The sequence below is a fragment of the Varanus komodoensis genome, unplaced genomic scaffold, assembly GCF_004798865.1.
Source record: "Varanus komodoensis strain SLA01 unplaced genomic scaffold, ASM479886v1 scaffold39, whole genome shotgun sequence".
NCBI lineage: Eukaryota > Metazoa > Chordata > Lepidosauria > Squamata > Varanidae > Varanus > Varanus komodoensis.
The window spans coordinates 2,887,562-2,899,696 of record NW_025335922.1 but is presented as its reverse complement, the minus strand read 5'-3'; the positions used below and the strand labels follow the sequence as shown (position 1 = coordinate 2,899,696).

The 12,135-nt window shown below is 41.7% G+C and overlaps 1 protein-coding gene across 1 annotated transcript; it reads left to right on the top strand.

The window, feature by feature from the left end:
* The first annotated feature begins 831 nt into the window (after positions 1-831).
* On the top strand, positions 832-10,556 carry HMOX1 (heme oxygenase 1). The gene is made up of 5 exons (XM_044441282.1): positions 832-978; positions 1,251-1,371; positions 6,703-7,194; positions 8,488-8,596; positions 9,956-10,556. Exons 1-5 carry the CDS (start codon positions 959-961, stop codon positions 10,081-10,083), a joined length of 870 nt encoding a protein of 289 aa, XP_044297217.1. The 5' UTR covers positions 832-958; the 3' UTR covers positions 10,084-10,556.
* The last annotated feature ends 1,579 nt before the right edge of the window (positions 10,557-12,135 follow it).

Here is a 12,135-nt window from a genome sequence, read left to right as displayed (position 1 = left end):
TCTTTTCTTCCGTGGTAAGAAAGAAGATAAATGAAGCAGTGAGAAAACACAAAAGGATTATTAGTAGAAGACAGCTATGTCTCAACCTCCTGTAAAACTCCATGAATGAGGCATAGTGAAGGCACCATAAAATTCTCATCTGCAAGCACCCCAGACCGTAATAAAAAAGTTCAACTGATCATTTTATTCCTGGTCAGCTGACAACCCCAACCCTAACTTTTTCCAGAGGGTCAAATACAAGGTACCATTTTCAGATAGGGTTGCAGCTGGGGGCATTGAGGGTAATCCACAATAGGTACTTTCCCAGACAACCCCTGAGGGGGAATACCGAGGGGCCTCCATACTAGGGGGTCCTCCGGTGAAATGGTGTTGCCCCACCAGTTCAGTACCAACAACCAATATGGACGTTGTAGGGTCATTCAACTGGCTTTCAATCAGCAACGGGACTGTACTCTAAATCTATGAACAGTAGTGTAATAAACTTTCTCCTTCATCTGCTGCTTTTATAAAGCAAAGGCATATTCCAACCAGAGCTGCAATTTCAAATAATATCCCGTCCTCGAGATTATTCCTTGTTGCAAACCTCAGCCTAGGCACAATGTTCAGCATTCTTCACAAAGACGACTCTTGACCTCCTGTTGTGCTTAGTTGCCAAGCCGCGTCATGTGACTCCCCCTCCCTTCCCAGAAGAGGAAGAAGAGGGAAGGGCTGAGCTTTCTCAATGAGGGTAGGAGAGAGGAGAGGGAGGGGGGAAATCCATGCGTGTTGCAAGGCAATGGCACGGTGCGGTCAGATGTCTTTCTGGCACGGATCACGTGATCACAGGATAAAAGTATAAAGAAAGATGCAGAGCCGGAGCTGCCTAACTCAGAAGCTGGTCATTCTCAGGAGAGAAGGAAACGAGAGCGCGAAAGGGAGAAGAAAGATCGGCTGAAGTGCCGCAAGGAAAGAGGCAAGGATGGCACAGCGCTCGGAAGGGTGAGTGTGGCTTTGGAAACAATCATTCAAAGAAATCAAACCCTACTTTCTACTTTTCACGCCCGTTGAGCATCACTGTCTACGAGCTCTCTCTCTCTCTCTCTCTCTCTCTCTCTCTCTCTCTCTCTCTCTCTCTCTCTCTCTCTCTCTCAATCTCTCTAGTGTGTGTATGTGTGTTCCTACATACACACACACTTCTGCCACTTGAGGTGAATATGCGAGGCGCTGGTAAGGAGCCCCTGATGTTTACCTGCCGTCTCTGCTCCCAACAGGATGTCTCGGGACCTGTCCGAAGCCCTGAAGGAAAGCACCAAAGAGGTGCATGCGGAGGCAGAGAGCACAGAGTTCATGATGAGCTTCCAGAAAGGGAACGTGTCGCTTCATGAATTTAAGGTACCCAAGAGCTGGATTGAAGCAGAGGTGGAGGGAAGAGGGCTTTAAGATGCAATTCCGACACAGGACGCCGCCTTAAAGTCGTCCCAGTTTAATACCATGGAAACATTTGTCTCAGTCAGGCTTCACCAACTTGGCTCCCTCCAGATGTGCTGGACTACAACTCCTATCATCCCAGGCAGCATGGCTGTTGTAGTCCAATGCATGGGGGGGTAGGCTGGAGAAGGCTGATCAAATGTAATATAGTACTCATAAACAGACTTGGAATTTGTGCTTTAACTGTTTATCTGCACAGATATTATTCACCATTTCTACTAGGAGTGTAATATTCAGCTGATGGAAGTAGAGCAGCTTTCCCCAATCTGGTCCCCTCCAGAAGTTTTGGACTTCAACTCCTATTAGCCCTAGACAGTATGGTCAGGTGTATTGGGAACTGTTCAGATGGTCCAGGTCGGAGAAGGCTGAATTAGAGCCCATTACAGCCCATTTAAAATCACTTTGAAATAAACTAAAATGTTGCCACTAAAGAATTGGAATGCATTTTTTTAATTAATAAAAGCTGTGCATGATGAGTATATCTTATAAGGAGCTTTCCCCACTAAACAGGAAAGTATTATTATTTGCATTTATACTGCACCCTTTGTCCAAGGAGCTCAGGGTGGCATACATCCTTCACTCTCCCACACTTAACCTCACAACAACCCTGAGAGGTAGGTTAACTTGAGAGAGTATGGCTGGCCCAAGGCCACCTAGTTGGCATAGTAGCTGAGCAGGGATTTCAGCATGGTTCAAACTGTAGTCCTGGTTCAACAATCTAACCACAACACCACTTTGACACTCAAAACTACTTTTTTCCATTTAATGCATATGGAAATGCTTCAGTTATGACTGTTCTTCCATGCATCAACTAAAAGTAAATTGTGTAGATATTAGTATTGCTTTTACTTCTATACAACTTGCATTTTTAATTAATTGACTAAAACTGATACAATTAACTAAGATTTTGTTAAGTGGCTGATAATTCTAATTCTTATGCTCAATGAGTTAAAATTTTCATGGTAGGTAATTTCATGGTGATTTCCACTTACATGTGTCATCAAACAGGAAGATAAAAGGAGACATGGAGAAATTTGCACAAGCAAATTTATATGTCTAGATTGAGATTTAGAAAGAATTACTCTCATTTAAAAATAAATGCCATAAATCTCACCATAGAGGAGAAGACTACAAGCAGGTGACCTGTACTTCTCTTCAATCCACTGCTGTTCAGGCACTAATTCTTGGTGGGCAGCTTCAGGGCCCCTGCTGACTTTCTCCTCTGATAGCTCTTGATCTTTAAAATGAACTTGGCCAGGACAACCTTTCACACAGAGGGCTGTCCTCTATAACAGAAAATGCGGCCACCCTAATTCAGGACTTCCTGGTGACTGGGATCAAGAGAACAAGTTTGTAAGGTCTAGCCTGTGTCCTCTCTAAGTTTTGTCATTTAACTCCCAAATGGGCAGAAGGGATCAGGTCAGATCTCTAGGTGGTTTGCAGTTGGTCAGCAGGGGCTTTGAAGTCCCCATGGTTTAACAAGAGCAACAATGAAATGGTTCTCTCCATGCAAATTCATTCCAATGTGTAGGCTGCTGAAGTAAAAACCAAAAAGAACAAAACAAAACAAAAAATGCTTGGGAGGAACATCCGGCATAGATGTATGTGTGAAAAGACAGTGAGGTCAGTTTTGGATGTGAAATCAAATTCTTCGGCTGAATATATGTTCACAGGCACTCCTCTGAGCCACTCTTGCACCTGGTGTTCATTGGCAGACTTTGCTGTTTCCGCTCGTTTATCAGTCTGTTCTATTGTATTTTATTCTTTTAAATATTTGTATTCTGGTTTACATTTTAACTTGTATGAGGCATTTTAGATTCTTAACTGTTTGTAATCTGCCCAGAGCACATTACAAAAAAAATAGAAAAACAAAAACTGAACAAAATAAATAGATATGTAAGCCAGAAAACTTTCCACTTCTGACTTAGCTCCTCCTCTATATTATGATGGAAATAGACTTGATTCAACCAGTGTTCAATGTATTTAAATTCTACTGATTCCTAAGTGAGAGTTTCAGTCATGCGCTTTGTTTAACCCTACCTCAGGTATCAACAGAACTGGGATGTGAACCTTAAACATGTTTATTCAGAAGTAAATGGGAAAATAATAAATGCACTTAGCACTGGAGCCCTAGAAAGTTTAATGTTGCCTGGATTGTATTCATTATTTGTGACCCCAAAAAACACATAGCCCAAATCTATACAACCCTGAGGGCAGAATTAAGGGGCTTGCCAGGGCTGGTCACAAACTGGACTTTATATACTTAAGAAAAGTGAAAAGGGCAGGAATGAATAAAGATAATGCAGAATAAGTAATGACTACTATTTAAATAATAGTAATCAAATAATACCAACACAAGAGAAAGGAGCCGCATGATAAATGGGAGCAAACAGAAGATTCTGGTAGATGTAAGATTTCTTGAGAATCAGAGCTGCTGCTGCTCAGAGCCCCAAGTGTTAGAGTCATTCACACATTACACAATAGCAACCCTGGAATTACCACCAAGGGTTCATGTAACAAGGAGCCACAGTAAACCAAGGCTTTCTCACAGGTGCACCTATATAGCATTTGTGCTTTCAAATATGTGCTTGTTGCATTCATTTATTATATTTCAAAGGTACACTTAAAACAAGGGGCAGCACAATCCAATGCGGGTACCTGCACCCTCCAAACACAGCCGGTTATGGGCATCCTACTTGGGACAGATGCCTCTACACTTGCCTTGTACTGCAAAAAAAAAAAAAAAAAAAGCTTAGCTGAATGACTTTGGCCACCTATGTCTTTTGCCCCTGGAGATCAGGATGGGCTGAAGAGCTGCCTAGATGCCTTGTATCCTAGTGGGGTCTCACGCCTCTTCTCCCTAACCCCGCAACACCCCCTTTCCAACACCGGCCCTGAGATTGGTCTTTCAACCTCAAAGTCACAGCTGGGGCAGTACTTTCCATGCCAGCTGCAAGGGTGGAGGAAAGGTGCTCCAAATTTGGGGGACATTTCCGGTGTTGGGGTTCTGAACCTTCTAGTAGTTGTCAACACTATCTTGGAGCCATAGGATGCGCCCAAGTAGCTGTGGGGCAGGGTGGGTGGAATGTCTTCTTTTGTAATCTCAGAATTACATAACACTTCCTGTCAGAGGTGAAGCAAAATTCCTAGGTACAATTTTGGATTTTATCAATCACTGTCAGAACTGTGGCAGATCTGAAGGTAGCACCTAATTATGCAAATTAGCTGTGCATTTTTTGCTCCATCCCTGTAGAACCTGTTAGAAATAATGAATAGGTATAGGAATTGAATGGAAAATAGGGTGCATAGTAAGCAGGAACTTGCATCTAAGGAAGTCAACAGGAAAAGAAACAGAAAAAAAAGGATGTTGTTTTAGAGAGACTAGTTCAGGTGGTTAATATTTTACCAACCAAGCAAATGTTTAATATTGCTTGGAAATTGCTGTTTTGCTAATTGGCTGGAGAACAAAAGCACAATAAGTCATAATACTTAAAATTGGTTTAATAATCCGTTGCTGTCAGGAGCAGGGGAAAAGGAGGCAGATACTGAAGAGGAAGAATCAATATTTTTTAAGATAATGAAAATCTGGTTCAAAACAGACCACAGAGTTAATATATATATAAAAAGAGCCATGCTGAATTAGACCCTTCAGTTCACATGGTGGCCAACCATTGCTTGCAGGGAGTCTGCAAACAGGACAAGGGCAACAGGCCTTGTTTTCCCAGCAACTGATAAACAGCGGCATACTGCCTCTGGTACTAGAAGTAATATAGAGCCTTCCAATCACCTAGGCATTGATAGACTTAACTTCCATGAATGTGTGACTATTCCCCTTTCAAAGTCATCCAACTTGTTTGCTATCATGTGCTAGTGAATTCCATAGTTTACCTTTGTGCTGTGTGAAGGAGGGCTTCCTTAACCTGTCCTGATGCTCCCACCAACTAGCTTCCTGGGATGACCCCAGGTTCTAGTTCAGGAGAGTGGCAGTGATGGGAGTGGGGGACTTCTCCCTATCTCCAGTTTCCATACCATGCAAAATTTTGTACAGTCTGGTTATGTCTCTCCATGCTTGATTCACAGAAGATGGCAGCCTTCTCATTATGTGGGGCCAGACTGTTGATGCTGCATAAGTCAAATTGCATACCCATTTCTTCCCTGAGGGTATCATCACAGACAAATGCTGCCTGCACTGCCGGAATGCTGAAGTGCATGAAGGAATGAAGGGTGTGTCCAGGAAGCAGTTTTGGACAGGCTTAGATGTACTGTGTGCATTTGACTCACAAACAACACATACTGTTGTCCCACATCACTTGTGCTGCTCGCTTACCCAGCTGTCAGCCAACAACGTAAGGTGCAGTGATGTGACATGAGTTATAGTGGTCCAAACTGCTAAAACAGTGCCAGAATTAAGCTAAAGAAAAGGAAAAAGGTGGCTTAATCTTCTTGCTTGCACTGGTGCCAAGCTAAGGCCAACTGCTGTGAGGATATGCTATTAATCACAATTTAGATGGGATGGATGGAAATCATGCTGACATCTCCCTTCCTTGCCATCTTGCATATTGCAACAGTAGTCCAGTTCTATTACATTAGGTAAAAAATGTCTTTATTTCAGGGAAACTCTGTCCTATATGAGCACTTTGGATTGTGGGCCCATAATATATCCCTCAAATTGTTGAGCAATACCCTGGATGGTTCACTGCATGTAAACCGATTTCTCCTTGAACTCAGTTAATATTTAAAATGTATCCAGTTCTGTTTTCCTTGAGCAATGCAACACAGTTTGGGACAGAAAGTACTTTATTAGGGTGAGTGAAGTGGGCACATGTGGAAAGCAATGTTGAAGGGGAAAGGTCACCATGATTTGCAAAGCATATGCAGGACATACAGAGAGTCTCACACCTAACAAATCAAAAGGACCTAAGGCAGGAATGCCAGGAGATGCCTCTACCAGGTAGCTGTTGCCAGTCAGAGTAGACAAGGGGTTCCCAAACTGTTTGGGTCAGTGGGCACATTCAGAATGTTGTGAGTGTTGTGGGAACTCTCACAAAATGACTGTCATGATGGGGCACTATTGTTTGTTTGTTTTTTCAAAAAGAAGAGTGGGATATAAATCTCTGTAATAAATAAAATGTGCAGAAATAATTATGTGGGAATACAAGGGATAATATTACCTGGTGAAAAGGAGACCTGGGAACGAAGCTTTTATCTTTCTGCCTCTTCCATTGTTTGTTTCAGCTTTACTTGGCATCTCTGTACTACATCTATTTGGCTTTGGAGGAGGAATCTGAGCGGAATAAGGACAATTCAGTCTATGCCCCCGTTTATTTCCCAGCTGAGCTGAATCGCACGACTGCTTTGGAGGAAGACTTGGAGTATTTCTATGGCCCCACATGGAGGAAAGAGATCCAGTGCCATGAGGCAACTCAGAAGTATGTGGACAGGATTCACCATGTGGGCCAGTATGAACCTGAGCTTTTGGTGGCCCACGCTTACACCCGATACCTAGGAGATTTGTCTGGGGGGCAGATTCTGAAGAAGGTTGCCCAGAAGTCTCTCCATTTGCCCAGTACTGGAGAAGGACTATCTTTCTTCAATTTCCCTGGGGTCACCAACATCAGCAAGTTCAAGCAGCTTTATCGGGCCCGGATGAACAGTCTACCCATGGACTCTGCAACTGAGGAGAGAATCCTGCAAGAGGCCAAGACATCTTTTCTGCTGAACATAGAGGTGAGTAATTACTTGGCTATATCTTCCCACCATGCAGTCTACTTGAAAGTCAATATGATGTTTCTTTTGACAATCCTAGGAGATGACAAAGATTTATAATAGTTACCATGAACTTGGACACTCATTCTTGTATATTGAATCAGGGACATTGAAATAATACCTTGAAGTTCACTGGGGTGACTTTGGACCAGTTGCAGACTCCCAGCCTAACCTACTTCACAAGGTTGTTATAAGGATAAAATGGAGAGAAGGACCATGTAAGCTGCCTGGGGTCCTTACAATAGAAAAGTCAGGATACTAAACAAAAAAATAAACAAATGCAGGAGAGGAAATTCCTGGAAAGACAGCATGGCAGAAGTCAGTTGGCCATTTTTGAAAGGCTTAAGATGAAGTTCACCGAATGCAAATGGAGGAAACCATGTTGGTCAATTAGCAAGAAGCTCTAAACATATCTAATATCATACTGTTCTGTCTTAAGATGGAAATTCAGAAAACTCTTTGCATACACATTAGATTACTTCTTAAGACCAGATGACCACAGGTTGCATTAGGCATGAAGTATGTATAGCAAACAGATGCTGAGTGCAACTTCCATCAGACCTAACTAGTATAGCTGATGATGAGAGTTGCTGGGAATTGCAATCCAACAACATCTGGAAGGAGTTCTTCATCTCTAAGTTACTTTTGGGGGGTAAAAATGTGATGAACTCTCCTGTTGAAAATATAAAAGTCAGTCTGTTAAAACTGTTAAACTGATATTTGGACTTGGAATATCAGTTAAAACTGGTATTTCCTGTGATTTATTGACAGTCTGTCTACTTTTCTGTTTGTATTTAATTGAGCTTTGCTACCCTCTCAATCCTGATTTGTATCCAAAATCAACATTTGTTGGTGAACAAGCTTAAATACATATGTAACCAACATTTGTATAGTGGCCTATTTATTTTGAAGAAAGTTTAAATTGTATTGTTAAGAATAAAAGTGGGTGTAGCAGCTTGAACTGAAACCCTCTATGGACATGCACAAGGAAAAATATCCACACTCTTTGCTTACACACTAACAGATGTGCTTTGTTTCACACTTTTTGTCTTTACACTAGCAGATGCACAGTGCTTCCCTACTGGGTGTTGCATATTAATAACAGAAAGCAGATGTTCATGTGTCAAGATGAAGAGAATAGGAAGCTTGGCAGATGAAAGGACTTTCTAACTTGGTTTCTTAAGAAATAGTCCATACAAAATCCTAATGAAAATGCTCCTTAATGAGAAACTTCTCTGTGATCCATCTTCTTAGGTGTTCAAGGAGCTGCAGAGGTTGGTGAGTCAAGGACGACTCTTGGAGAATGGCCACCTTGACCAACACGAGCCAGAGCTTCACGCAAGAGCAGTCAACAGAACACACAGTAAGAACTTTTCATCAGAGCCACTCCTGCCGTTGTTTTCACTTTTCCCTTGGTTCATTAAATAATGGAAAGAGGGGCAAACCCTTAATTTCCCCTGAGCTTTTGTGATTTATGCTTTCGTTGACCAACACTCTGGGTATGCTGAGTAGGTTGCATCTGTGTGGCACATATAAGCTACCTTGAAACCAACTGTTTCAAGCATTTCTCCTAGTCAACCCCATCATATCCCATTTACGAAGTAGCCAAAGAACTGTCATTTAGTAAGGGTACACACAATTCCCTGGCTGACATCCCATCTCCCTCTCCCTCTCAAAACTATAATACTGATGGCTCTTTGGGTAAGAGACATGACAGATAAACAGAAACTTGTGTGTAGTATACAGCAGTTCCTTTTACCACACAGTTGCAACTGATACATGGAAAACTCTACCCATCACTTGTTAGATGATAAAAATGGCCCAGATCAAGAGCTCACTAAGGTGTAATTTGGTCTGTTGGGTTGCACCCAATGTTTATTTAACATAAGCCCATTCATTTCAAAGGATCAGCTCCAAGTAGGATTAACATTGGATATTATGTGAGCTCACAGAGGCATTAAAAGACAGGAACATTGTAGAGCAAGAGAGGGAAATTAGTGGCCCTCCAGATGGATTAGCCTACTGCACCCATCCTCCCTCACCATTGGATATGCTGGCTAGGACTGATGGGAATTGTCCAAAATATCTGGAGGACAGCAAGTTGTGGGAGGCAAGTTGTCCCTAGTGTGACAGATACAGGAACTGTTTGTAAAGACCTACGCATCTGTCCATGCTCACAATATGAGGCATTGCACACAGGTGTGTATTGTGTATGGAGGGTGGGAAGATTATGAAAGGGAGTAGAAAGGGGTGCCACTTTAAGCAAAGGATTTGCAGAGCTTCCTGTTCAGCTTGTTAGCACAATCCTATACATGTTTAAATGGATTTAAGCTCTGCAGAGTTCAGTGAGATTTATGGTCCTATGTGTGAGTGCATAATATTGTGGCTTTGTAGATCTGAATGAAGCTAAATCTGGGTGGTGAACCTTTTATGGAATCTATTGCTTTCTAGTAACCTCCCAATTTTAAGCCTTTGACCACCAAAAAGTTTTTCATGGCACAGCCTCAAGCATGCAGTTAGGCTGTAAAATTATCTTCCTATATCAGTTGACAACGTCAGCGTCATTAAACTTGGCCAGCTGCTCTGGTCAGAGTGTACTCCTGGCATCCAGGGATGTTATTGCTGTGACTGGAACATCAGTTAATGTTCTATATACAAAATCTCTCCCCCCTCCCCCCGCCCCCAGTTTCCAGCCTGATGAGTTTCTTTTTTCTGCATACAGGTCCAAAGAAAACTGACCGGGCACAGATGAAGCATAACAACATGCTGCCCAGCACACCACTCCTGCGTTGGACTCTTGCCCTTTTATTCTTAGCAACCACAATTGCTGTGGGCTTGTACACCATGTGACCAGAAGGGACCTTAAGCTTCTTTTGCCAGCACCTGCCTATTCCTAAACTAGCAGGTCTTTCCCTAATGAAGGAAGACCTGCACAGACTCTGCGACCTGATCTGATCTTCATGTTCTGACATTACTAACAACATAAACAAAATGAATGGTTGAAAAATTAACATTTGCACAAAGATCCACAAAAAGGAAAAAGCCACAAAAAGAAAAGACTGATAACTTGCCACCTGGGATGCCTGAAGAATAAATGTTGCTGCTGGTGCTTTGTACAGTGTTTATATTGTCCAGCTGTCTAATGTTAATGTTGCTTGCTTCTCCATATACTGTAACTGTTACATTTCTTAAACAATGATTTTATGTAAGATGTTTCTATTTTTGAAATATTTTTGTCCCTCTGCAACAAACTTTAGAAAACAATGAAAGAGATCCTCTTGTATTTTCAATTTGCTTTTATAAATTATATGCACGACTATTAACATTGCCTGTGTGTTGACTGAATCATGTGACTTCTGATTTTTGTGCTTTATCAGATTGGGGTTGAGAGTGTTTTTCTTTTCCTGCCAATTATATTAACTGTTGTTAGTTGGAAGATGGCTGAGAGCTCCCAGAACTAACTTCTAAATTTCCAGCCAAGACAAATTAAAGAATTTGTCAGTGTTGCAATTTCAATATTTAAGCTGCAACAACCCAGATTCAGGCTAGATATCGGAAAAACTTCCTCACTGTCCTCAATACAAAAGTGAACCCAACTGCCTAGAGAGGTAGTGGGCTCTCCCACACTAGAGAAATACAAAAAGAAACTGCGTGGGGTGAGGTAAATTGGTATCCTGCAGTAGCAGGGGGTTGGACCCGATGGCTTTCATGGCCCCTTTCAACTCTAGTATTCTATTATTCAATATTTGGGGGGTGGGGAGGCAGTAGCTGCTCATCCCTGCAAAATTCTTAGAAATCCAGGACTGATAATGGTCCTATATAGGAACAGTGTGTTGAGTATGTTGCTTTACAACACTTGTGATCTTAAAAGAAATTTGTTTGGCAGTCAAAAAATAGCATTTACATCTTCCAAGTCCACGAATTCATGACTATTGAGAATGTACCCATGTTCTATTATTTGCTAACTTGGCAACATTTATTTATCATAGTTCAGGCAAGACCAAGGAAAACATGTTGTTGTTGTTGTTGTTGCTATTATTAGAACATTTCTATGCCGCCCCTTGCCGAAGCCTCGGGGCAGCTTACAAACACAATAAAATACAATAAAATACAAAAATAACAATATAAAATTAAAATTAACAATATAAAATAAATAAAAATATAAAATATAAAAGAAGTCGCCCTGGCCAGATAAATAAGCAAATATTGTTAACAATTAAAGTGACGTTTAAATAAAAAGGTCTTCACCTGGCGCCGAAAAACAAGTAACGACGGTGCCAGGCGGTTGTGTTCTAAAATCAAAAAGCTGAAGTTACTGAAATTCTCTACAATGTCAGTGATTACACAGATAAGACAAGAGGTACATCAAACAAGAGCACCTGGCTAACTGTATAAACACATTGATAACTGATTTTGCTGTTCTGTGCCATCAAGTTGTGCCTGAGTCATGGTGACCCTATGAAAGGGTACCCTCCAAAATGTCCTGTCCTTGACAACCCTGCTCAGCTCATGTAAACGCTAGGCTGTGGTTTCCCTTATGTTTTCGATCAATCTCATATTTGGTCTTCCCCTGCTTCTGCCTTCAACTTTCCCTGGCATTGTCTTCTCTAGTGAATTTTGCCTTCTCAACAGCCTCAGTTTTGTCATATTTGCTTCCAGGGGAAGGCAGAAGAGGATACTGATTTGCATAAAACTTGCACATCCAAATATATATAATTTACAGATCCAAATTTAGAAAGAATTGTTATAACTGAAATAGGAATACGATACATGCCAACATTGTGGGGAAGGGAGTGAGGAGGTGACTTGTACACCCACCCAGTATTACCTGGCAACTTTTAGACCCTTGCTTTCTCCCTCCTGGTTATCTTTAAACTGAACTTGGACTAGGCAGCTCTCAAA